Genomic DNA, 26,515 nt, shown 5'->3' with positions numbered 1-26,515 from the left:
CCCAGGCCGCCTCCAAGACCTTCTGTTGGGAGGACCAGAGCGACGGAACAGGGTGCTGGCTTTGCACGTGGTCAACCTGGGTTCCATCCCGGCTCCCCACAGGGTCCCTGAGCCCCGCCAGGAGGCAGCCCTGCACACTGTTCACCCCTGCCCGCCCACTGCAGGCCTCCAAGGCCAGCCCCTGGAACCAAGCCAGAAGTGACGGCTGATGAAGCATCAATAAAATCTCAGAGCGGTTCCCTCCATGCTGGCCGGTTTCAGAGGGAAGTTTGAGGGGTTCAGGGCCTATGGGAGGGTCCCCAGGCACAAGAGGCCGGCTGGGCGACCTCTGGATGGCTGGAAGGGGGGGGCCCGGACACAGCCCCTGTTGGCAGGCACCCCGTATTCCAGTTCCCGCCACGCACAAGCCCAGAAGGGGTGAGGCTGCTTCCCACAGACAATCTCTGGGTGGCCTGGCGCTGCCCACCCTGGCCTGAATGGATGGGCCTGTGGGCGCACAGGGGAGACGTGGGGGCAGGCCCCCTGGGACCCTGGGGTTCCCGCGTCCCAGGGACACCGTCTCAGTCCCGAGCAGGAGACCCCCGGGGGCCGGAGCTCTGAGAATAGGCCTGGGGCCGAGGTGACCACAAACCTTGGCTTCCTGCCCCAGGGGAGGGTTCAGGGCTGTCCACTCTGCTGAGGACCCCAAAGGCATGGGGGGGACACTGCACTGGGGTGCTGCGTGGGGCACCCTCACCAGGACTGGGCAGAGCTGGGGGCCCAGGGGGCTGCCATGGCCATGGCCTGGGCTTACGGGTGGGGGACAGGGCCTGTCTCAGCCGGGCCCCTGACCCTGGCCTCCACAGACGCTGCAGAGAGCGCCACCTGCTGGTCACGAGGGGAGACACGGCCCAGGCCCCAGGGGCCTCTTCAGGCCAGGGGCACACTTCCCTGGAGAGCGTGGGACCACCCCCAGCTCAGAGGGGGCAGGGCGAGCACTGGGAGCGGGGGGCTTCCACACGCGCCATGTGGAAGCAGGGTGCCTCTGAGGGCAGGGGCCCTGCACGGGCCGGACCCCACCCTCACGGCCCGCCTTGCTGGAATCAGGCCCTGCAGGGCTGAGCGCGCGCGCGCACACACACACACACACACACACACACACACACACACCACACTGCAGGCCCTGTCCGCCCATGGGCAGATGCAGAGGCCGCGCCCTCCGGGGCCCCTGGGGCATCCTTCCAGCTGCATCCAGCCGTCGGGCAGATTCCAACCGTGTCCCTGAATCCCCCCCCCCCCACCCCGGCCCCCAGGAGGGCAGCTGGGGTGTCCGGTTCATGGCCCAGGTGGCCCAGCAGCTGTGAGTGGCTCCAGACGCGACACGGCTGTCCAGCTGTCCAGGCGCGAGAGGGCCTCAGCCCCGGGTGCCCGGCAGACAAGCTGGGCCTGGGGTCAGGCCACACACGGTGGGCAGGGGCCTCAGATGCGGGAAGGGAAGCCCCCAGCCAGCTGAGCCCCCAGCCACGGACGCGTACGCTGTGGTTATGGGGCTGTGCCCAGGGGTCACTCCGGCGGGTCTCGGCACGGATGGGGTGCCGGACGCCAGACCAGCCTGGCTGTGTCAGGCGAGCACTGCCCACCTTGTGTGGCACCTGTGACCACACCGCACACACCCGAGATGGCACAGCGGGACATCGGGCCGGCAAATGGCCTCGCCCGGAGTCTCCCTGTGCGGTCCGTCTTCCTCGTTCCCAAGTGACCACTGCCGCGCTGGGTCTGGGGTGCCTGGGCTGGACAGAGCAGTAGTGAGCAGACCAGCCGGGGATGGCCTGGTTCCCTCTTGGCTGAGGGACCGAGAGCTGTAACCACGTCAGCAACACGCGTGAGAGCTTGGGGCAGGGCTGGCCGGAGCACGGGGCCCGGGCAGGCCCACGCGTGAATCAGCAGGAAAACGAAGAGGCAGGGACATCGCCCAGCAGAGCTGCTCCTGCACCGTGGCGGGTTCGACGCCCAGGGTGACACACACACACACACACACAGACACACGGACACACAAGCACACACACACAAACACAAACACACAGACACACACACAAACAGACCCACACAAGCACACACACAGACACAAATAGACACACACAAGCACACACACAGAAACATAGACACATGCACACACGAACACATGAACACACGCGGACACACACAAAGACACACACAAGCACACACACGGACACATGAACACACACACAGACCCACACAAGCACACACACAGACACAAATAGACACATGCAAGCACACACACATGAAAACACAGACACATGCACACACGGACACATGAACACACACAGACAGACACATGAACACACACAAAAACAAACACACAGACACATACACATGGACGTATGAACACACACACAGACACACACACAAACACAGACACACCCAAGCACACACAATGGACACATGAACACACACAAACACAAACACACAGACACATACACATGGACGCATGAACACACACACACACACACATACACACATACCGACATGCAGCCACGGTGGTATAATTCATATACTAACCACACGTGGCACCCAGGAGGCTACCGGGTGAAGCATCCTCCCTGAATGGCCGCTGGGGACAGGGTCCGGAGGGGCAGGCCGACAAGAGGCTGTGCAGGGTCCTGCGCCCAGCGGAGAGTGGGCAGCAGCCCCGCAGCTACCCCTGCAGGGAAGGGGCCCCCCGGGGCCCTCGGGTGGCAGCTTTCACCCTCCTTCCACGCGTGGGAAGACCCAGGGAGCCTGACCCGCCGAGCGCCAGCCTCTGCCAGGGAACCCCAAAACGGGCCCCGACTCAGCACCTCAGCCTGGGCTCCCGGGGCAGGACCCCGACGGTCCCTCCCGGCCTGCGGGTACCCCCCGCCCCCGCCCAAGGCCCCCTGCCCCGCCTGCTGGGTGCTGTGACCCACTGTCCGGCCCACCCAGGCGGGGAAGGACAGACTCACACTCGCCACCTGCCCTCTGCACTGGTGGTGTCGGGCACCCAGCGGGTGGGCCCTGCCCTCCCCTCCTCCCTCACGCTGAGTCTCACGGATGTCAGGGGAGCAGAAAAGGGGGAGCAGCCAGCCGGGGGGAGCACCTTGGGTTCTAAGGGGAGCACCCTAGAGGGGGGCAGGTCTGGGGGCCGTACGGGACAGTGGCCCCGAGCACCAGCCTGGAGGGGCCTCCCCGAGTCCTGCAGGGGGCAGCCCACCCAGCCCCACGGCCGAGGGGTCCGGGAGCCCGAGGACTCCTGGGCAGTGAGGCTGGTCCCTGGTGGCCAGGCGGTGAGGTGAGGAAACCCCAGAGGGACCCTCCGTCCCCGAGTGAGGGCAGCAGACCCCTCTCTGCTGTCCCCCAGGGCTCCCTCCCCTGCAGGCGTCCACTGGAGCCACGGGGAGACCCACAGGGCGGGCTGCTTGGGGGGGACATGGTAGCTGCGAGGTTTCCTGCCAGTGCCATTACAGCGCCTTAATTAGCTCCGGGCCCATTGATCTATGGATTCTATTAGGTTTCTAATTGTAATTACCCGGACAGGCATATGGATTCCAATTATGCCCCAATTAAACCCCCAGCGTAGGGCGTCCAAAGCAGCCCGCGGCACCCAAGCTGCAGGCTGCCAGCCAGCCAGCCACCGCGGGGTCTTGGGGTTCTGAAGGCTGGGGGGGGGGAAGGCCTGGAGGCCCTCGGGCAGGACAGGGCAGGGCAGGGTAGGGCCTGCTCACATGGCCCCAGGCCCCGCTCCCTCTGCCCCTCAGGGCACGCCCGGGGGGTTTGCCCCCAGCCAGGCTGCAGGAGCCTGGTGCAGAGCCCATGGGCGGCAGAAAAGTTGGGGACACAGGTGGGGGGCTGCAGTCAGCGGGCAGGGGCTGAGACACAGTCCACCAGCGGGTGGAGACGGGTGCAGTGGGGTGCATCTGAGGCCACACCGGCCCTCAGGACCCTCAACCAACGGCCGGGACTCATGTGGTGGTGCCAGGCCCCCTGCCGGGCCTATCTCCAGCCCAGAAACGAGCCTGGGGCCACCCTGAGGTGCCTCGGGACCCCCGGCCTCCTCCCTTTCCAGGCCTCCCCCCAGTTCCACCCCCTTCTCTGCCCAGAACTCAGCTAAAGCCAGACTGGGCCACCGACAAAGGCCCGGGCCGACAGGGCCAGCCCCAGACCCCCGGCCCCCCCCCACCCCTGGTTGGACATGCCCCACTCCTGCCAGGCCCCGAGTCAGGCGGTGCGCAGAGGGTGCCATCTGCAGGGAGCACAGGGCAGTGCAGGCCCCACGGCCAACAGAGGGACCTGCTAGAACATTCTGGGAGGAGGGCACCCCCAGAGCACAGGGCACCAAGGGTGGGGTCTGGTGTTCCCGAGCTCGGGCATCCGAGCTCAGCTGTGACCTCCATGACCCCGGCAGCACCCGCCGTGACCTCCACCGGGCAGCGGGGTGGTTCTCCCACGCATGCCTCGAAGAGGACTTCTGCGTCCTCCCCACCCGCAGCCAAGGAGGGCAAACACCTGGGTGCCGCCGGGTGCTGTGTGGACTCTGCCTGGGCCTGCGACAAAGGGGAGGGGGCCGCCAACGCGACCCGCGTGCTCGGGCAACGCAGATGCCCAGACCCGCCTGTCACAGGGCACTGGCCAGCCCCGGGGGCGCCTGGAGGGCCCAGCAGAGACAGTCCAGCAGCAGCACCGGCCAGACCCCTCGGGGTCCCCCCATCCTGGGCCCTCAAAAGCAGGTGCCACCGAGGACGTCACCTCTGGGACACCGCACCAAGGCCCGGGTCAGGCCCCTGCCCGCATGCTCAGGGCACGGGGGAAGACGAGGATCTGGCCAGCCACCCCGTGTGGAGAACAGAGCCTGGGGGGCATCTCCCCCGCTGGGAGCCAGGGAGCAAGCCCGGGGGTCTCCGGAGCACTGGGGGGGGCTTCATGACGCAGCCACTTCCTGCTCGCCCCCACCCACACCCAGACCTCCGACCCCAAGTCCCAGTCAGGAGAGGTGGGTCAGGTCGGGGCGGATGGCTCAGCAGGCAGTGCTGAACCCCAGCCGCACTCCAGCCAGGCCTGCCAGCACAGAGCACGGCAGCTGGGGATGACGCAGACGGTGCGGCCGGAGGGTCCCGAGGTGACTGTCCCCATGGCTAAGAGCACCCGTGCCAGCACGCCCACAGGCCCGGCACCTCCCCAGACCGGCCAGTGCTCTGGCAGAACAGCAGGTGCCTGCCCCCCCACCCCAGGACCCAGTCCTCGTGGGGGCACCCAGGACCCGCCTCCAGGCTGCCCCAGCCCCGCCCCCCGGCTCACCTGAACTTGCCCGTGCGCACCTGCAGGGCCCGCATGCCGCAGCGCTGGGCCCCGCCCACGTCACCCACGATGTCGTCCCCGATCATGACGGCCTGGCAAGAGCGACGGGGGCACCCGTGAGTAATAAAGGCATGATGGGCTGGAGCGCCGGCACAGTGCGGAGGGCGCTGGCCCGGCACACAGCGGACCCGGGTTCGACCCCCGGCATCCCACAGGGTCCCCTGAGCCCGCAGGGAAGTGATCCCCTAAGCGCAGAGCCAGGCGTGACCCCCAAACCAAAACAGAGTTAAAAATAAAACAGCGTGTGGGCAGTGGAGACCGCAGGGGGCGGTTCTGGTCAGGAAGAACCTGAAAGGCGCCGAGAGCACAGCGGGGAAGGCACTGGCCCGGCATGCGGCCCACCCGGGTTCCGTCCCTGGCACCACACAGGGTCCCCTGAGCCCACCAGGAGTGATCCCCGAGTGCAGAGCCAGGAACGAGCCCTGAGCATTGCCTGGGTGGGTGCTCACGCTTGGGTGCTCACTGGGGATGCGAAGGAGGTGAGTTTGCAGCTGGCATCCGAGGCATGAGGGGTCCTCCCAAGGTGGGTGGACTGGACAGCGAGAGCATGTCGGTCATGCACTGACCCTCCGGCCCCGAGGCTGCATCCTTGTGTCCAGCAAGCTGCCGGGCGCCCCTGAGGTGGCAAACGCCCATGGGCCCGTGGTGGGTGTCGGCCATGAGCCCCAACATGCTACTTTGTTGCCAGCCCAGTGACCCTGAAGCCATCAGCTTCAGAACGTTCCCGGGTTCCAACCCAGACCCCGTCCGTGGGCACCAGTTTCTTGGACATCAAACGGATCCCCCGATCCCCATGACATCACGGGGATTCCAAGCCCCAGAGGAAAAAAAATCGCGCGCACACAGGTGTATGTGTGTGTATATGTGTGTGCACACAGGTGTGTATGTGTGTGTGTGCAGGTGTGCGCACACTTTGTGTGTGCACAGGTGTGTATGTGTGCACACGCGCAGGTGTATTTTGTGTGTACACAGGTTTTCGCGTGTATATGTGGGTTGTGTGCACAGGTGTGGTTTGTGTGTTCAGTGTGCACACGGATGTGTGCATGTGTTTTGTGTGTGCACAGGTGTTTGTGTGTGCATAGGTATGTGTGTGCACACGCGCAGGTGTATTTTGTGTGTACACAGGTTTTCGCGTGTATATGTGGGTTGTGTGCACAGGTGTGGTTTGTGTGTTCAGTGTGCACACGGATGTGTGCACGTGTTTTGTGTGTGCACAGGTGTTTGTGTGTGCATAGGTATGTGTGTGCACACGCGCAGGTGTATTTTGTGTGTACACAGGTTTTTGCGTGTATATGTGTACGTGGGTTGTGTGCACAGATATGCTCTTTTTGTGTTTTGTGTGCACACGGATGTGTGCATGTGTTTTGTGTGCGCACAGGTGTTTGTGTGTGCATAGGTGTGTGTGTGCACACTGCAGGTGTATTTTGTGTGTGCACAGGTTTTTGCATGTATATGTGTACATGTGTTGTGTGCACAGGTGTGCTGCTTGTGTGTTCTGTGTGCACACGGATGTGTGCATGTGTTTTGTGTGTGCACTGTTGTGTACGCGTGTGTGCACAGGCCTATGTCTGTGTGTGTTGTGTGCGCACAGGCCTGTACGTGCATCACCCCCACCCCGCTGGGGAGCAGGGTCGCGGCGGGACGGGGCCGGGCAGCCCACGCCCCAGGCCGGGGAAGGACAGCAGCTGTGGTTCTGCATGAAGGGCCGGTGCGCCCGGCGCGTGGGGGGCGGCGAGGCCGTCTGGCGGCGGTCGCTCCGCATACCGCATACCGAGTGGCCGCGGGCCCCAGGGGAGCGCGCGCATTTACTGCCGGTGAAGGGCAATAACCAGGCAAGGAGGAGCAATTATTGCCGAATCGTTTAGGATTTAAAAAATCATTGGCAAGAAGATAGAGGTCAAGAGGGTGCCGTCGGGGGAAATGAAGAGCCCCACCTGTCAGCCTGGGCCCCCCGTCCCCGAGCGGCCCGGGTGAGGCGGGCTGCCGAGCGCCAGGGCAGAGCAGCAGCCCTGAGAGCCGGTCTGGGTGCGGGCCAGCGAGCCCCGGCTCAGCGGAGCCCCACACCCACAGTGCTCAGGGTGCGGGGAGCACGGCCGAGGTGCAGGCATGCTTTCCCGGGGTGCCCAGAGTCTCGGGGGTTCTGGGAACTCAGACTCACTCTCCCTCTCACCGGCAGCTGCGGAGGGGTCGGGGCAGAGGGTGCAGGTCTGTATTCTTTTTTGCTTTGTTTGTTTTGGGTCACACCCAGCGATGCTCAGGGGTTCCTCCTGGCTCTGCACTCAGGAATTACTCTTGGCGGCGCTTGGGGGACCATGTGGGGTGCTGGGAATCGAACCCAGGTCAGCAGAGTGCAAAGCAAACGCCCGCCCCACTATGCTATCGCTCCTCCGGCCCCTAGGTCGGTATTCTGACCCCAGGAGCAGCCTGCAGGCTCTGGCTGTGGGTATGAGTCCCGCAACTGCCTGCAGGGGAGCACTCCTGAGCACAGAGTCAGTGGCTGCGTCATGAAGCCCCCCGGGTGCTGTCAGGTGTGGCCCCCAAATTAAAAACCAAGGGGGTTGGAGCGATCACACAGCGGGGAGGGTGTTTGCCTTGCATGCGGTCGACCCAAGTTCGATTCCCAGCATCCCATATCCCATATGGTCCCCTGAGCACTGCCAGGAGTCATTCCTGAGTGCAGAGCCAGGAGACACCCCTGAGCATTGCCAGGTGTGACCCAAAAGCAAAAAATAAATAAATAAATAAATTAAAAACCAAGTAAACTTTTAAAAAATGGAAACAGCTCTAAGGAGAAAATGTTTGGGAAAAGGAAGAGCTGAGCGTTTCCTGCAGGAATCTTCCCAGCGGGGCCGGAGCGAGAGGACAGCAGGGAGGGCGTTTGCCTTGACCTGAGTTCAATCCTCGGCATCCGATGTGTGGCCCGAGCACCGCCAGGAGTGATTCCTGATGTAGCAGGAGGAACCCCTGAGCATCGCTGGTGTGACCCAAAAGGAGAAAAAAAAAAAAAGAAAAAGAAAAAAGGAAAGAAAAAGAAAAGAAAGAAAAGAAAAGAAAAGAAAAAGAATCTTTCCAGGGGGCGGCAGGAGCCCAGGGCAGCTTCATTCAGGGGCCTGGATGCGAACTCAGCTGGGGACGGGCCGCCAGTCAGAGAGAAGCGAGGGCCCCCCAACAGCCTCTGCATGGACACTCTCCCCCACCCGAGGGTTCCAGACTGGGCACGACCCTGAAGCCAGAATCCTGCCCTGGGCAGCAGAGCCTGGTGACCCCGCTGAGGACGCCCATTCACACCCGTCCATGCCCGTCCACGCCCGTCCACTCTAAGCACAGGCCTCGGCCCCTCCTGATCTGATCTCTTTTTGTTTGTTTTTTGTTTTTTTGCTTTTTGGGTCACACCCGGCAATGCACAGGGGTTACTCCTGGCTCTGCACTTGCACTCAGGAGTTACTCCTGGCGGTGCTCAGGGGACACTATGGGATGCTGGGAATCGAACCCAGGTCGGCCGCATGCAGGGCAAACGCCTTCCCCACTGTGCTATTGCTCCAGCCCCAGTTTGTTTTTGTTTTTGAGACCACACCCTACAGTGCTCAGGGCTCACTCCTGGCTCGGTGCTCAGGGGTTGCTCCTGGCAGGCTCGGGGCCCCTCTGGGGTGCCGGGGATCCAACCTGGGTCAGAGCACATGAGGCTAGCACCCTCCCCGCTGTGCCACTGCTCCGGCCCCTCAGCACCCAGTTCCTATCCCAGGTACTGACCACTGACTACCAGGTACTGGAGCGCTGACCACTTGCTCCTGTCCCTGTCACAGGGGTCCCTTGCCTGTCCGAAGGCCCCACTGCCCTCCCCCAGCACCACCTCTAATGGAGGGCGCCCAGCGAACCCCAGAGCCGAGTGGAGGAGTCGGACCCCCACATGGTACTAGAAGAGTTCGAAGGGGGGAGCAGCCGGCGACCCCCTGCAGCCCCGCGAGGCCCCCGGGGATCACTGTGTCATGTTCTCCACCTGCCCGGATCCTTGGAACATTCCATAATAAAAAGGTCTTTTGAATTGGGGGCTGGGAGGCGGCTGGAAGGGAGGTCCCCAAGCACTGCCGGCCACCCAGGCCCAGCACTGAGGAGCCCCTGGGAAAATGCGATGTTTTGTGACTTACTGGGGGAGGCACGCCCGACTGTGCCAGGGCCCTGTGGTCAGGGGTCTCTTCTGGCGGTGCCCAGGGGGGACAGCCAGGTGGCTCTGTGTGAGGCAGGTACCGTCCCCACCGACCCAGGAAGAGCTTCTCAATTCTTAATCCACAGACTGTCCACTTATGGTTTCGCCAAGGGCGCTGCCCTGAAGCACGCACATCCGGATTATTCTAAATGGAGCAGAGAACCCCCCCTGACCCCCAGCCGTGGGGTCCATCCCGCCCCACCCAGGCTCCAGGGCCCCCCCCTCCCGGCAACCCCCAGCCTGCTTACCTGGTGGGCCCCAACACCCAGTTCTCGCAGGGCCAGCTGGAAGAACTCGGGCGACGGCTTCCCCACCACGTGGGCATCGATGCCACAGGCGTACTGCAGAGAGGAGACAGGCGTGGGCTGCCCGCCGGGAGGCCCTGACCCCGCATGGACAGCTGGACCAGGGATGTCAGATACAAACGCCATTGTGACCTGCCCAGGGGCCACCCGGGACACACTCGGGCTCCTCCACGGTGCCTCTTGCAACCCCCAACTGTCAGGGGCATTCCCGGAGGCAAGACGGCGCCTGCTGGTCCTCCGCCTCACTAGGGAGAGGGGTGAGAACCTGGGGGTCCCCACCCCACCCCAGAGAGTCTGGGGGTGCCGGGAGGCCTGGTGCGGCTGGCGGGTCAGCAGACAGAAGTGGTCAGAGAGGCGGGGGCCAGGCCCAGGGTGGGTGTGGGGGGCAGGAGGTGGCACACACGTTTGCCCCTCCCCCAAGACCTGCGGCTTCGGGGTGTGTGTGTGGGGGGGGGGCCCGACGGTACCTCGAGTGCCCTCATGTAGGCCCCCACGTCCAGCATCAGGCCCGACGTCTCCTTGTAGTAGCGGCTGGAAGAGGAGGCGGGCAGTGAGCTGGGCAGGGGCTGGGCAGCCCAGGAGTGGCCCTGCCGGCCGGGAGCCAAGTCTGGCCACCAGGCCACGGGATTGGGCTACGATAGACCCCACCCTGCTGCCACGACAGACGGGGACCCTGGGTCAAATCCATCCCAGTGCCCATCCCGCATCCCTCCCTGCATCCCTCCCTGCATCCCTGCCTGTATCTATCCCTGCATCCCTCCCTGCATCCCTGCCTGCATCCCTCCCTGCATCCCTCCCTGCATCCCTGCCTGCATCCCTCCCTGCATCCCTGCCTGTATCTATCCCTGCATCCCTCCCTGCATCCCTCCCTGCATCCCTGCCTGCATCCCTCCCTGCATCCCTGCCTGTATCCCTGCCTGTATCCCTGCCTGCATCCCTCCCTGCATCCCTCCCTGCATCCCTGCCTGCATCCCTCCCTGCATCCCTCCCTGCATCCCTGCCTGCATCCCTGCCTGTATCCCTGCCTGCATCCCTCCCTGCATCCCTCCCACATCCATCCTGATGCCTGCATACCCAAGCAGCCCGCAGCCCTGGGTCCTTAGCACTTGCTCTAGAGTCGATCGGGGGACGAGGTGAGGGGAGAATCCCTCACCAAGTCAAGTGTCAAGGACACGGGAGCGGTGACTGCGGGGGAGGGGGGCGTGGGCGGGGGAGACATGCATGCTCGGGGGTTACTGCCCACTCCCCTCTGCAGGACTGGGCACCCCCGACTCGGGCTAAGGGGAGCAGGAGTGCGCAGAGTCCCCGAGAGCAGATGGCGTGGGAGGCAGGGACAGCCCAGGCTCTGCGCCCCACCTGAGGGGGGCAAACGGGAATGGGGGCCGGGGGGACCCCCGAGAAGGAACTGCACCACGGGAGCTGCAGGGGAGGGCGCCCCGCGAAAGGTCGGGGGAACAAGTTCAGGCCAGCAGCTCCTGCTTCCCATCAGAGGGGAATGAGGGGTACCAAGCTGTGGTGGGTGCTGGGGGGCCTCTCATGGGGAGGGGACAGGTCACAGGGAAAACGGCTGCGACCCAGGTTCCAGCCCTGCCACCCCTCGGGGTCCCCGGAGCACCTCCAGGAATGATCCCGAGCACAGAGCCAGGAGTCAGCCCCGCGCATTGCAGAAAGCAAACCGCCCAATGCCCGGGGCAGTGCCGCCCGGGTGTCCCCGACTCAGCGCTGCCCGGACTGGGGTGTCCGGCCAGGACAGACGCGCGCGCACGGGAAGGGGCCTGGCCGCTGCTTTCTCTCCCGGGCTCCTGCCCGTTCCCTGGGGGTCCCGGGAAAAGGGTGACTCTGCCTGGAGCAATACCCCCCCACCCCCTTTACTCCGTTTCTCCCTCAGGAAAGCGAGAAGGCACGCAGCGGTCAGCTGTTTGCCGAGAGCGTCATCAGCGGACCGGGAGTTCCCAGGAAGACCCGGTCAGCCCGGGGGGGGGGCGGTTGGGGGGGTCGCATCTCTCTCGCTCGTCAGAGGGAGCCGGCAGAGGGGACCAGGAGATGCAGTCAGAGAGATTTTCTGCCTCCTTCTCCGGCCCCTTCCGGTAATTCCGCCCGGCCTCCTTCCAAATGACCACTTGCCCTTTCCCACAGAGCCATTAACCTTCCCGAGGCTGCCGCATAAACAGCTTAATTTTCTGACAGCCGCATGACAGAAGAAATTACAAAGGCAATTCCCACTCCGGGTCCCAGCAGATGCCAAATGTAAATCAGCCCATCCCCGCGAGGACGCGGCGCCCAGCAGACCCGGCCTGCTGCCCCCCCACACGCACGAGACCCAGGTCCCCTGCGTCAGAACCCGGAGCCAGAAGCAGCTGGTTCCCCTCTCTGGGTGCCCCAAACTGGCCCAAGCCAGGGCCCCCCCCCCCCCACACACACACCTCCTCTCACCAGGACGCAGGAAGCAGAACTAAAGGCTAAGTGGGGGGGCTGGAGTGATATCACAACGGGGAGGGTGTTTGCCTTGCACGTGGCTGATCCAGGTTCGATTCCCTGCATCCCATATAGTCCCCCAAGCATCACTAGGAGTAATTCCTGAGTGCAGGGCCAGGAGTAATCCCTGTGCATCGCCGGGTGTGATCCAAAAAGCAAAAAAAAAAAAAAAAAAAAAAAAAAAAAAGGCTAAGTGGGGCCACTTCTTCTTTCTCACCAACAAATCTTTCTGAACCATGGACCGGGATCTGGAATAATGAGAGTTTTCAAGGGAGAGAAAATGTGGGGCTGGTGTCATGGCCCAAAGGGCCAACAAGAGCCCAGAGTCAGACCAGAGCGGTCTTAGCAACAGGCCAGCAGTGATGAGCAGGAAACCCCGTATCCCCCAAAAGAGAGTTTGCACAGAAATGGGTTAGGACAGAGACTTGGGCAGAAGAGACAGTGCAGGGCCCAATGCTTGCCTTGTATGCAGCCGAGTCCCCGGCATGGCATATGGGCCCTGGAGCCCCGCCAGGAATAACCCCTGAGCACAGAATCAAGAGCACTTGCTAGGGTCTGGAGTGATAGCACAGCGGGTACGGCGTTTACCTTGCATGCTGCCAACCTGGGTTCAATTCCCAGCATCCCACATGGTCCCCCAAGCACCGCCAGGAGTTATTCCTGAGTGCATGAGTCAGAAGTAACCCCTGAGCATCGCCGGGTGTGACCCCAAAAAGGAGAAAAAAAAAGAGCACTTACTGAGCACCTCTGGGACGGGCTCCAAAACCAGAATCAGGAGGTAGGGCTAACCCTGGTGGGGGATTTGTGCTAGAATATTATGTCTAGAACTCAACTCTTAGTAACTCTGTAAAGCATGGTTCTTTACAAAATATTTTAGGAGCTGGAGTGATAGCACAGCGGGTAGGGAGTTTGCTTTGCAAGCGGCCGACCCGGGTTCGATTCCCAGCATCCCATATGGTCCCCTGAGCACCGCCAGGAGTAATTCCTGAGTGCAGAGTCAGGAGTAACCCCTGTGCATCGCTGGGTGTGACCCAAATAAGCAAAAAAAATATTTTTTTTATTTTTTAAAAAGGAGGTAGGGGCAGGAGAGATAATACAGTGGGTAAGAAACTTACCCTACATGCAGCCAGGGATTTCCCGGCACTGCTGAGGGTCCCCGGTGCCCTCCCGGAGTGAGCCCTGAGCACTGTGGGGTGTGTCCCCCAGGAAACAAAAAGAAACAAGGAAGGAGGCAGCTACTGGTGGGGGCAGTGAGGCCCACTGGGCAGAGGGTGACGCAGAGGCCAGCTGGCACCTGGACTGCAGGCGGTGGAAAGGCAGGGAACCTCTCTTGGGGGGACCACACCCAGAGATGCGCGGGGCTCTCTCCTGGCGCTGCACGCAGGAACCTTACGGGATCCTGGGAATCGAACCTGGCCACATGTGAGGCGAGCGCCCTACGGGCTATGCCGTCTCTCTGGCCCCCAACACACCATGACTCTTTTTTTTTTTTTTTTTCCATTTCGGATCACATCCAGCGATGCTCAGGGCTTCTTCCTGGCTCTGCACTCGGGAGTTACTGCCGGCGGTGCTCTGGGGACCATATGGGATGCTGGGAATCAAACCCGGGTTGGCCATGTACAAGGCAAACGCCCTCCAGCCCCTGCACTGTGACTTTTTTTTTTTTTTAATTTACTGAATCACTGTGGGAAAAGTTATAAAGCTTTCAGGTTTAAGTCTCGGTCATGCAGTTATCAAACACATTTCCCTTCACCAATACTTATTTTTCACCACGAAGAACCCCAATGAACCCCCCCTCCCAACCCTCCCAATGCCTGTGAGGCAGATGAATTCTAGTTAACACTCTATCTACTTTGATTAGAGTCACTGTTCCGACAAAAGATGCACCATTATTATTTAGAGTTTACGCCCCCCCAAATCAGACATTGCTGTAAAGGCATTGTGAAATATTTTGTTTTCTACAGCTGGTTACAAGAATCAAATGATGCCGGCCGCGCGATTTTGGATTTCTGATATTTTACTTATTAAGCCTGGAAGTATTTCTGCCGAGAGCCAGATAATTATAAGACTGGTTTCTGTGACCCTAGAGCCATGACCGTGCCAGAGAGCCACTCGTGGGGGGGGCAACTCGGGACCTCGGTAGGGCGTGAAGGACGAGCCGGTAACGCCCCCCCTTCCCATGAGGTTTCAGTCGCCCCGTCACGACCGGCTCATACCTGGCTTTCCATAAAGCTCCGAAGTGGGCTGCACTGTGACTCTTATGTGCCCGTGTTCCCCTGCTCCCCCGACCCGTCCCATGTCACCCTGTCCTATCTCCCCCCTATCCCTGCTCACCCCATCCCCCCTCACCCCATCCCCGCTCACCCCACCCCCCCTCACCTGTCCCCACTCACCCGGTCCCCAGCGAGATGAGAAGGGGCTCCCGCAGCCCCATGAGCACCTGGAAGGCCGCGTTCATGTTGCGGTAGGAGAAATCGTCCCCCGCGTCCCCAAGCACCACGCAGTTGGGGTTGGACATGTCGATCCCGTCAAACTCGGAGCGGATGCCTGCAGGAGAGGGGCAGGGGAGTCCCAGGCTGCCCCCCCAAACCCTCCCAGGACCAGGACCCCGCCTCCGACCAGTCCGCTGGTCAGGAGAGACGACGGGGTGGCTGGGACCTTTTTTTTTTTTTTTTTTTGCTTTTTGGGTCACACCCAGCAATGCTCAGGGGTTACTCCTGGCTCTGCACTCAGGAATTATTCCTGGCGGTGCTTGGGGGACCCTATGGGATGCCGGGGATCGAACCCAGGTTGGCCACGTGCAAGGCAAATGCCCTACCCTCTGTGCTATCTCTCCAGCCCGGCTGGGGCCATTTTCATGGGGGCCGCGCCTGCCGGGGCTGGGGGCCCACGCATGCCAGGCCTGTGCCCTGCCCTCAAGGTACCCCACCAGTCTCTCAGCATTTCCCAGCTGGAGCTCAAGGTGCCCCTGAGAGAACTTGGGAAGAGACAAGAGATGCCCCCCAAAACAGCAGCCTGCAGCACCAGAGCCCAGGAGGTCCCTTAGCTCAACGCCTCGGGTGGGGAGCCCCCAACGCTGCACCCAAGAGGTGACACCTGTCTGCAGGTGCAGGCTGCCAACGGGGGTCCCTGCTGGCCCTGAACTGCAGGAACCGGATACAGGTCAGCCAACCCCCTGGGACAGGTCAACAGCACGCATGCATGCAGGCACATGTACACGCACGCATATGCACACACACACACACGCCTGCGTGCACCTGAACACATACACTCCACTAGCACACACACACACAGGACACACACATAGACCTGCATGCACACACACAGAGCACACACACACACCTGCATGCATTCTAAGGACACAGGCACACACATACGCACACTTATGTGCACAATCACAATGCACACGCGTGCACACACACATGCCAAATGCACACGTGTGCACACAGATGCCTGCGTGTGTGGGGAAGCCTGAGGCCCGGCCAGGCCCCAGGGAGCACGCGAGCTCCCTCCCACCCTCTCTCCACCCCACCCCCTCATTCCATCTGGGGTCATCCCCAGCTGTGCTCAGGGACCCGTCCCGGCAGTGCTCGGGCTCCAAATGGGATCAAATCTAGGTGGGCCGGGTGCCAGGGCCCTCCCCGCCGCCCTCCGACCCTCCAGCCGGCCGCAGGGGTGGGCGGGAAGACAGACCCCGTGGCGGGGGCTGGGAGGCGAAAGCCTGGAGGGACAGGGAGGCAGGAGCCGCCCCTCTTTAGGATGCAGAAGGCGCCTTCCAGAACGCGGGGAGCGCGGGGTCACAGGGGCGTCTGGCACCCAGACGAGTCCCAGGACGTAAGCGGGTCTCAGTGGCCTGCGCTGATGGAGGTCAGGCGCAGCGTGCTGGGCGCGAGGAACCTGCGGTCTTCGCTATCACACACGCGCACCGACAGATGCACACGCACGCAAGGACAGAGCTCCACACGCAGGACTCCAGAATCCCGCAGCGCTGAGTCTCTCTCTCTCTCTCTGTCTCTCTCTCTCTCACACACACACACACACACACACAAACACACACACATGCATACGCAGGACATCAGAATCCTGCAGCACTCAGTATCATGCGTGCACACACACACACACACACACACACACACAGAGGACATGATATTCCTGCAGCACTCAGTATCACATACATACACACCCACACACCCACATACACATGCACACGCACAGGCAGGATATGATATTCCTGCACACATACACACACACATGCGCACACACACAGGACATCAGAATCCTGCAGCACTCAGTATCACACACACACACATGCACACACACACGTACACGCAGGACATGGTATTCCTGCAGCACTCAGTAACACATGCACACACACGTGAGCACGCACACACACGCACATGCACACATACACACGCACACACAGGACATCAGAAACCTGCAGCACTCAATATCATGCGTGCACACACACACACACACCTACATACACATGCACGTGCACACACACAGGCAGGATATGATATTCCTGCAGTACTCAGTATGACGTACACACACACACAGATGTACACACACACAGGACATGGTATTCCTGCAGCACTCAGTATCACGTGCACACACACACGTGAGCATGTATACACACGCACATACACACACATACACATACACACACAGGACATCAGAATCCTGCAGCGCTCAGTAACAGACACACACTCATGCATGAGCGCACACACACACACACATGCACACGCAGGACATGATATTCCTGCAGCACTCAATATCACATGCACACACACATACGCACACACACACACACACACACACACAGAGTCCTCTGGACCTGACTGGGGCCCCCGGGTGTGGGGCAGGCATGGCCGTGTCCCCCGGGAGCCACAGCAGCAACCTGGCCCCTGCAGAAGCCCCGCCCGGCCCTGCCCCCCTCCCGGACAGGGCCGCTCACCATCGTGGACGAGCAGGTGTGGGCGCAGGCCGCGCTCCTGCAGGAGCTGGCGGGCGGCCGGGGCGGGCGCGGTCACCTCCTCCTCGCTGACGTCGAAGCCGAGGGCCCGCAGGTGCCGCACCAGGGTCTCCCGCGTCTTCTGCGACTCGTTGGTGCAGAATCGAACCCTCAGTCCCGACTGCTTCAGCCTGCGGGAGAGGCCGGGCCCTGAGCGCCAGCCACGCTGGGCCCACGCCCTCCTGCCCACCCGCCCGACAGCACCCGCAGCCGGGCACAGTGCAGCCCCCAGCCCGGTTTCACTGAGTCCGAGGCCCCGGCCCGGATGCCCGAGCGACCTCTGCTCCCAGGACGCCCCACAACCAGCCGGGAGTCAGTCCATCAGCCACGGGCAGGATCGGCTGACACAGCCCCGACGGACACACACGTCATTGTGCTCCTCTCGGCGTGGCGCCATGCGATCCCTTCCTCTGCCGCCTTGCTGCCCCCCAAGGCACCCGGGAACCGGGGAGCCCCTCACGGCCAGGGGACAGCACCCCGCCCGCCCGCCTCTCCCTTCTTCTCCCACCTCTGCAGGGTGCAAACCATCCCCCACTTATAGGTGAGCTTCCTGTATCTGTCGGGGCCCTGTGAGGTCAGGAAGGGGGTCTGCAGGGTCTCCCTCCGTACCCCCAGACTCCCACACCGCGGACCCCCCAACGACAACAGGTCGGAGGGTCCTTGCTCCCCCACGAGGGTGTCCCAAGGGGGGCCAGCAGAGAGCCAGGACTCCGGGGAAACAAACATCTCCCCTGGCAGGCTGGTTGCCCCGAGAGGAGGTTTGGGGGGGTCCCCCCCGCAGGGGGAGCCAGCCCCTCCGTAGTATTTGTCTTTCCCGATCAGGGGCCCATGAATTATCAATTACGCTCAGTGGTTAATTGCCCTTCATAAAGACAGCCTCTGCGTTGTGAAATTAGGCAGTTAATACGTCGTAACTAATGACACCCCCTGTTCTCCGTGGAGGGGGGGCGCGGGCTGGCCCGGGAAGGTGTGAGTCAGACCCGAGTTAATGGGGCAGCTGCGTGAAGAAGGGGTGGGCGCAGGGGACTAATTACCGCTAATGGATGATGATGTGACCTTCGCAGAACAGCGAGCAAGCCCAGCGCGGGGACACGGGCCGCCCATCTGTGCCGTGAACCGTCGGGGGGACGACGGACTCCTGACAGAGCCCTGGCTGGATGTGACGCCGGAGAGCAGGAGGGCCGCTGGGCTGGGGGTGGGGTGTGGGGGGAGCCGTTGTCTGTCTACGCCCCCAAAACGCTTAGAAACGTCACCACGGTTCTGACCGAGCACTGGAGACAGAGAGTCCTGGCTGAGCACTTTAAGGGCGGGGCGGCCCCTGGGATCTAACCCCCACCTTTCGGGCAAGGCCGGTGCTGCCACCCAGAGCCACACCCCCCCACCTGCCTCCCTTCCCCTGCTCCTGATGGGAACCAAGGCAGCCGGAGCCGTGATGGAGACGGCCATGTGGCCTCACGGCGGCCTCATCTCTCTGCCCTGCGCGGGTAGAGGGGGGCATGGCGTCTCTCCCTGCTTCACCCCTGCGAGCTCCTGAGACAGGAACCAGGGTGCTGGGGCCGGGCAGGAGCACAGCAGGGAGAGCGCTGGCCCTGCCTGGCCCGGGGCACCCCGTAGGGTCCCCCGAGCACCGCCAGGAGTGGTTCCAGAGTGTAGAGCCAGGAGGAAGCCCTGAGCATCACGGGCCGGGGGGAGGAGTCCCCAAAAACAAAAAGGGAAAGAACCAGGGGGCCTTTCTGGAGAGGGGGAGGGGGGCTCGAGGAAGCAGAGACTGCCGACTGCCATCCCACGGTCCCACAGCTCGTGGGCCGTAGCCAGAGATGTACCCAGAGATGCAGGCAGATGGGGCTGGAGCGATAGCACAGCGGGGAGGGCGTTTGCCTTGCACGCGGCTGACGCAGGTTCGATTCCCAGCATCCCATATGGTCCCCCGAGCACTGCCAGGGGTAATTCCTGAGTGCACGAGCCAGGAGTAACCCCTGTGCATCGCAGGTGTGACCCAAAAAGCCAAAATAAAGCCATCCTGCAGGCAGAGATGGCCACACTGACCAAGGCCAGCGTCTGTGTGTGTGTGTGTGTGTGTGTGTGTGGGCGGGGGGGCACAGGGGTATGGGGGGGCACCTGCACTCGGGGACACAGAGTGAGAGAGGGAGGCCCCAGGGCTGAGGGGCCGGACGTGCTCCTCGGGGCTGAACTGGACACCCACGTCCTTCTTTGGCGGGGGGACGCGCCCCTGGTTGTGGCTGACCAGGCAATTCTGGGGCCTGAACCCGGGTCTCCCACACGCAGGGTGGACAGCCCGGCTCTCTGGGCCACCCTCTGGCCTGTCCCCTACGCTCTGTTTAAGCCCAAGGTGGACAAACTAGAGATGGGGCCTAAGTGGCCAGGCCTGGGGGACGGACCCAGCAGTGCTCAGGGCTGACTTCCGGCTCTGTGCTCAGGGGTGGCTCTTGGAGGGGGTTCGGAGGTCCACGTGTGGTGCCGGGACTCGAACCCGGGCCTTGCTCAGCTCAGTCTCCCCGCCTGAGGTGGTCTAAGAAGGCGCTGGCCATTCAGTGGGTCTCAGGAGAGGCCTGAGGACAGTGCCGGCCCACGAAGGGACAACAGTCCTGCCCTGTGAGGACACAGTGACCAGCGGCCACCTGGAGGCCCAGCTGCGAGGTCTCAGTGGAGGGGTGGGGGCACGACCCGGAGACGCCCCCTTCCTCCCGCCCCCGCTGCCCTACCCGGGCCACCGTTGGGGGGTCTCCAGAGCTGCCGCCGCGGCCCAGACGCCGGAATTCCGAGTGCCGGGAAACCTTAAGCCCGCTGGGTCACAGGAGGTGTCTGGGGGCAAGTCCAGGGGTTCCTGCCCAGGGAGGCCCAAGCAGGATGTATCGGCCTGTCCCTGAGTACCCCAAAACCAGAGCAGGGCTCTGGCCTGACAAACCCAGTTCCTAAAGCCAACGCACTGGGGTACCACTTCCTGTACCCCCTCCCGGGGGACCCCACTTCCTGCGGCCCGCCAGGTCTCTGAACTGACCTTCACCCCGAGGACAGAGCGGCCGGCCAGCTCTGAGTGACGGGGACGCCGTGGCGTGTGGACCGTCACTTGCAAATCACTTCGGACCTCACACATCTGCTGGCTGTCGGCAGCTGCCAGGGGCGCTCACCCGAAAATAATGGGCCCCCTCTCCTCAGGGCCGGGAGGCGGGCGGGCGGGCAGGGACGGCGCTGGACATCCTGGGTGACCTTGGCCAGCCTGTCGCCGGCCGCCCTCCCGGCTCCCTGTGCAGGGAACCAAGTCCCTCCCCACCCCGGGGCTCCCTCTTCTCCCCACCTGGCCCCACCTCTAGGCAGGCCCAGGCGCTCTCAGTGCCTACGTCCCCTCCTCCAGGGAGACCCCCGGGCATCCTCCTTCCCCTGGACGGCCCAGCCTGGAGGCTGCTCCGTGCCGGCCTGCAGTGAGTCCTCCCTCCTCCAGCACCGCCCCGCTGGGACCCCCAGCAGCGAAGCTTGGGCAGCACCTGCCTGGCCCACCTGCCCACTGACTCGGTTTACCAACCATGCCCCCGCCCGCCACCTCCAGTCTGGACGTCAGGCAGTTTGTGGGTGGGTCACAGGCAGAGGCGGGGTTCAGGGCCCCTACGGCAGTGCGCAGGGCCACGGCAGTGGGGCTACACCCGTGGGATGTGTGTCAGCAAGACCCTCCTCGCCACCCCCCAGAAGCCACGTGTGATGGGAAGGAGGAGGCAGTAGCCCAGGACAGGCCCTGGGACAGCCTGGGCACCGCCCAACTCCCTGCATGGCTGCAGTGGCACCCAGGGGGCACTCTGGGCGATGACCTGGGCTCCCACCCCTGCCACGGCCCACATGCTCTGGGGGGTCCCGGAGAGGAGCAGGGTGAGGGGCGCCTCTTGTCTGAAGGGAGTCCGCGAGCACTGACCCCGGGGGCAGGAGAAGGCCAGGATGACCCCCAGGGCTTAGGGGTGCGGCATGGCCACTGCGGGCCCTTTCCTCAGGGCCCCCCAGGGACCCCCACAATGATTAAGGGGCCTTTGGTAGGAAAATCTAGAAATCAGCTACAGAGACTTAAAAAAAGCGCAGTGGGGGGACAGGTCATGGGAGAGGAAGGAGTCACGGAGCGGGCGCGAGAGGGCGCGCAGGGGTGAGGGGGCGCGAGGGGGCACACTGGGTGGAGGGGGCACCCGGTGGTGCCGCCCACTGCCCTGAGCTTCCTTAGAGGCCTGTCTGGTTCAGCACGCCTCAGCCGGAGTCAAAACTCTTAAGAGATCTCACTGGCTGGGACTGTCCAGTGACAGGTGGGGGCCCCCAGGGACCATCCGCTGACAGGTGGGGGCCCCTAGTGACCGTCCAATGACAGATGGCAGGTGGGGAGCCCTGGGGGGCTGTCCAGTGGCAGGCGGGACATCTTGGGAGCTGGCCGTCCAGCGGGGGAGCGTGAGTGGGAGGGGTCTGCAGAGGGTCCACGTGGCCTCCAGGGTTGGGCTGGGCTGCGAGCCGGGGCCACTCTGACCCAGGCCCCCCGGGGGTGTGGCCAGGGTCATCAGGACCCCATGGCCCTTTATGGGCACCAGGACAGCTGAGCTCCCGGGGGCCATTCAGAGGAGGCCCAGCACAAAGGCCAGCCAGGGACATCCGCATGTGAAAGGCGACTTTTACTGCATCCTGGGGCCACGGAGCCCATCTGGGAAGGAAGCTGGAAGGACAGGAGGAAGGAAGGAAGGAGGGGGGCCCCGGCAGGCGGCCCCATAAAGCAATTTCCACCCCCTCCCCGGGCCTCAGGCCCCGCCCCGGCCACAGTGCCCGCTCAGTGCCTGTCCACTCTGTAACCCAGGGCCAGCCTCTCTGCGTCTGTCCACTCCGGCACTAGGACCAGCCCGGCTCGGCCTTCCACATGGTCCTGTGGCGCAGGGCCCAGGGGATATTCAGATTGTCCAGCCTCCTGCCGCATCCCCCGGGGCAGAGTGTGTGATTGTGGCTGTGTGGCTGTGGCTGTGTGTGTGTGTGTGTGTGTGTGTGTGTGTGTGTGTGATGGTCTCAGTGCCCGTGTGTCTGTGAGTGGGACTGTGCGTCTTGGTATGCAAGTGCGTCTGTGTGTGACTGTGTGCCTCTGCATGTGAGTCTGTGCTATGCCTGAGTGTGTGCTTGTGGTGTCTGTGGTGATTGTGTATCTGTATGTGTGTCTGTGCCTGTGAGATTGTGTGTCCCCGTGTCTCCGTGAGCCTGTGTGTGCATGTGTGTGTGTGGTGCATGAGTGTGTGTGTCTGTGAGTGTGTGAGTCTGTGTGTGTGTGCATCTGTGTATGTGTGTCTGTGTGTGTGTGAGTCTCTGTGTGTGTGCATCTCTGTGTGTGTGTGAGTCTCTGTGTGTGTATATCTGTGTGTGTGTGAGTCTGTGTGTGTGTGTATGTGTGTGTGTGTGTGTGTGTGTGTGTCTCAGGCCTGTTTCAGAAGGTTGTGGCAGATCTATTTTTTTATTTTTTAGAGGGAGGCCATGCCCAGCAGTATTGGGCCTTACTTCCACTCTGGTGAGGTTCTGGGACTCCGTGGGTGCCGGGGATCAAACCCAGATCAGCCACGTGCCAGACAAGCACCCTCCCCAGGGCTTTATCTCTGGGGGACCCCACCTCCAGCAGAGACCAGGCCCCCCTCAGGGCTCACCCCGCACCCCCAGAGATATTGGTCCCCACCCTGATGGTCCCGTTCCCCACTCCCACCAGCTCTCAGCTCTGTTTTCTTGGGTTTTTTTGGGGGGGGTCACACCCGACAAGGCACAGTGGTTCCTCCTGGCTCTGCACTCAGGAATTATTCCTGGCAATGCTCAGGGGACCATATGGGATGCTGGGAATCGAACCCGGGTCAGCTGCGTGCAAGGCAAACGCCCTCCCAGCTGTGCTATCACTCCAGCCCCTAGTTTGTTTGTTTGTTTGTTTGTTTTGGGGGTCACACCCAGCAGTGCTCAGGGGTTCCTCCTGGCTCTGCACTCAGGAATTACTCCTGGCGGTGCTTGGGGGGACCATGTGGGATCCCGGAGATCGGACCTGGGTCGGCCACGTGCAAAGCAAATGCCCTCCCCGCTGGGCTACGGCTCCTGACTCTCAGAACCATTTTCTGGACAATTCTAAGGCCGACCTGGCATGAGGGGTTTGCTCACCTGTGTTACCTCCCCTCCACCAGGGACCTGTCTGCGGTGCCAGCCCCAAGGCTCTGACCTCCTGCCCCCCATTCTGGGCCTGTTTTACCCCCAAACACAGCTCCATGGCCTCAGGCCACCCCCATGACAGAGTCATCAGCTCAGGGCCCACCAGGCACCAAAGCAGACAAAGGAGGACCCTGAGCTGAGTCCTCCTGGGGAGCCCGGACGTGCCCTCTCATGGGCCTTCCTGCCCAGCACAGCCTGCTTTGACAGATCTGCTCCCCAGCGGGGCTGGAGCAACAGCACAGAGGATAGGGCGTTTATCTTGCATGTGGCCTACCTGGCCGACCTGGGTTCGATTCCTCCGCCCCTCTCGGAGAGCCCGGCAAGCTACCGAGAGTATCTCGCCCGCACGGCAGAGCCTGGCAAACTCCCCGTGACGTATTCGATATGCCAAACACAGTCACAACAAGTCTCACAATGGAGACAATACTGGGCCCGCTTGAGCAAATCGATGAACAACGGGAGGACAGTGTTACAGTGCTCTCCAGGAGGGGTAACTCTGCAGTACCCAGAGGGTCACGACGGTGCCTGGAAACTGAGTCACAGGGGGAGTTAGGCCCCCTAAACCCCCAGCTAGAGTCCAGGAGACCAAAGCATATGTGGCTTGTGCTCCCCTGTGCAGACCACAGACCCCATCCACGTCCAGTGTTCCTGGCCCGGCCAACCACCATCCCAGCACGGACCCTGGGCTCAGGGCTGCCAGCCACAGACCCCTGGTCCCAGACGAGGGGGGGAAGTGCCAGCCCTGCCAGGCGACCCGGGGCCGGTCACGGATGTCAGGTACAGTTTCTGGGGTTTTGCTGTGGTTTTGTTTGGGGGCCACACCTGGCAGTACTCCTGGTTCTGCTTCCAGAATGACTCCTGGAGGGGACCTGGGACACCACAGAGGGCGCCAGGGATCAAACCCGGGCTAGGCACCTGCAAGGTAAACACCCTCACATCTATACCATCTCGGCGGCTCGTGTGGAAGAGTGGGGGCTGCAGAGGGCACGACGGCAAGCTGGCGTGTTAACAAAGACCGAAACGTGGAATTCGCTTCATGCAACCTTCAAATTATTATTTGCTCAAGAAAATGATGCAGGGGCTGGAGCGATAGTCCAGCGGGGAGGGCGTTTGCCTTGCATGCAGCCAATCCGGGTTCGATCCCCCAGCGTCGCATAGGGTCCCCCGAGCACCGCCAGGGGTAATTCCTGAGTGCATGAGCCAGGAGTAACCCCTGTGCATCGCCGGGTGTGACCCAAAAAGAAAAAAATTTTTAAAAAAATGATGTCGAGGCTGGAGCAATAGTCCAGCGGGGAGGGCATTTGCCTTGCACACAGCCGACCCGGGTTCGATCCCCCAGCGTCCCATAGGGTCCCCCGAGCACCGCCAGGGGTAATTCCTGAGTGCGTGAGCCAGGAAGGACCCCTGAGCATCTCTGGTGTGACCCAAAAAGATGAAAAAAAAACCAAAAGAGAGAGTAATGGAATGAGCTGAGATGCTCTCACTGTCTTACAGCACATCTCAGCTCGGAGTGCTCAGCTGCCACCCGGGCAGAGTCACCTCCGCGCCTGACAGCGCAGCTCACGGCTGCTGAGGCTGCGTCCAGGTCCGGGGTCTGCACGGAGCTGATTCTCCGTAACCAGGCGGGGGCGTGGCCTCCGTGGAGGGGCGTGGCCTCCCTGGGTGGGCGTGGCTCCGCGGTGGGCGGGGCCTCCCGCGGATGTCCCGCCCCGCGTCCGCAGCCACCCGAACCCCCTGACGCCGGTGGCGGCCATCGCGGCCCCCCTCACCTCGCCACGGCTTCCACCGAGCCCGGGATCGCCTTGCCGCCGCCCTCGCCGCCGTCGTAGAGCACTCCCGAGATGTCCAGGAGCACCCCGCGCACCCCAGCTAGCCGCTCGCCCCACGCGGCCATTGCGCCTGAAAGTGCGTCTCAGACTCGGCAGTCCCAACCGGCAGCGGCCGAGTGCGCCTGCGCCGGCGCGCGGAGGCTCCTGGGAAATGTAGTTTCTCCGGGAAGGCCACACGCTGACCCGGCCTGGAGGCCCCGCCCGGCTCCCAGCTGCTCCCAGCTGCTCCCGGGTCACCCTCGGGGGCCCCACGAGAGCAGTGGGCAGCTCTCTGGGCCGGGCAGAGGGCAAATCGAGATAACCGGGGGGCATGGGGGAAAGTGGCAGATACAGGGGACTGGTGAGATGGCACAGTGGGAGGGGCGTGTGCCTTGCAGGTGGCTGCCCAGGGTTGGGTCTGCATCCCAAATGGTCCCCTGAGCATCGCCAGGGTTGGTTCCTGAGTGCAGCATAACCCCTGAGTGTTGGATAACGCTGGCTTGTCCTTGCTCCTCCCGCAGGGAGCTTAAGTTTATTGAGTTACTCCCACAACAGTGCCCCTGAAATTCCATCAAGCGCTCATAATCCGATGTTGCTTTTCTCTTTCCTTTGTGTCATCTGCACGGTTTAGCAATTTCCTTTTCGTATAGACGCAGGAAGACCGTTGATGCTAGGCTTTTGTAACTGTCACTGTCCCTGTCCTCCCGTTGTTCATCGATTTGCTCGAGCGGGCCCGGTAACGTCTCCATTGTGACCCTTGTTACTGTGTTTGGCATATCGAATACGTCACGGGGAGCTTGCCAGGCTTTTTGTAACATGGGAGTTAATTGACTCCGAAATAATATTTACTCCTGCGCATCCATATTTACTTGGCTTAAGCCTCAGTTGCTCTTAGTTCCTCACAATTCAAAAAAAAAAAAAAAAAACGAAGGGACTGGATGTACCCAGGGCAAGCTCTAAGCTATCCTGGCATCGAAGGGAGACAAGCTAAGTGCCATAAGTCTAATAAGAGCACAGTCGGGGGCTGGAGCAATAGCACAGCGGGGAGGGCGTTTGCCTTGCACGCGGCCGACCTGAGTTCGATTCCCAGCATCCCGTATGGTCCCCTGAGCACCGCCAGGAGTGATTCCTGAGTGCAGAG

The 26,515-nt window shown here is 62.4% G+C and overlaps 1 protein-coding gene across 1 annotated transcript in view; it reads right to left on the bottom strand.

The window, feature by feature from the left end:
- Positions 1 to 25,483, bottom strand: part of LHPP (phospholysine phosphohistidine inorganic pyrophosphate phosphatase) — a 28,057-nt gene extending 2,574 nt beyond the window's left edge. Inside the window, exons 1-6 of the mRNA XM_056106689.1 lie at positions 25,336 to 25,483; positions 17,309 to 17,496; positions 14,748 to 14,901; positions 10,347 to 10,410; positions 9,823 to 9,915; positions 5,311 to 5,402 (exon numbers count right to left, since the gene is read on the bottom strand). Of these exons, the coding sequence (XP_055962664.1) occupies positions 5,311 to 5,402; positions 9,823 to 9,915; positions 10,347 to 10,410; positions 14,748 to 14,901; positions 17,309 to 17,496; positions 25,336 to 25,460 (716 nt within the window). The 5' untranslated portion in view covers positions 25,461 to 25,483. The remainder of the gene's footprint in view (positions 1 to 5,310; positions 5,403 to 9,822; positions 9,916 to 10,346; positions 10,411 to 14,747; positions 14,902 to 17,308; positions 17,497 to 25,335) is intronic.
- Between the last annotated feature and the right edge of the window lie 1,032 nt (positions 25,484 to 26,515).

This window comes from Sorex fumeus, unplaced genomic scaffold (assembly GCF_029834395.1).
Source record: "Sorex fumeus unplaced genomic scaffold, SorFum_2.1 ptg000142l, whole genome shotgun sequence".
NCBI classification, from domain to species: Eukaryota; Metazoa; Chordata; class Mammalia; order Eulipotyphla; family Soricidae; genus Sorex; species Sorex fumeus.
The sequence above is the reverse complement of the archived record's forward strand: the minus strand, read 5'-3'. Positions and strand labels throughout refer to the sequence as shown.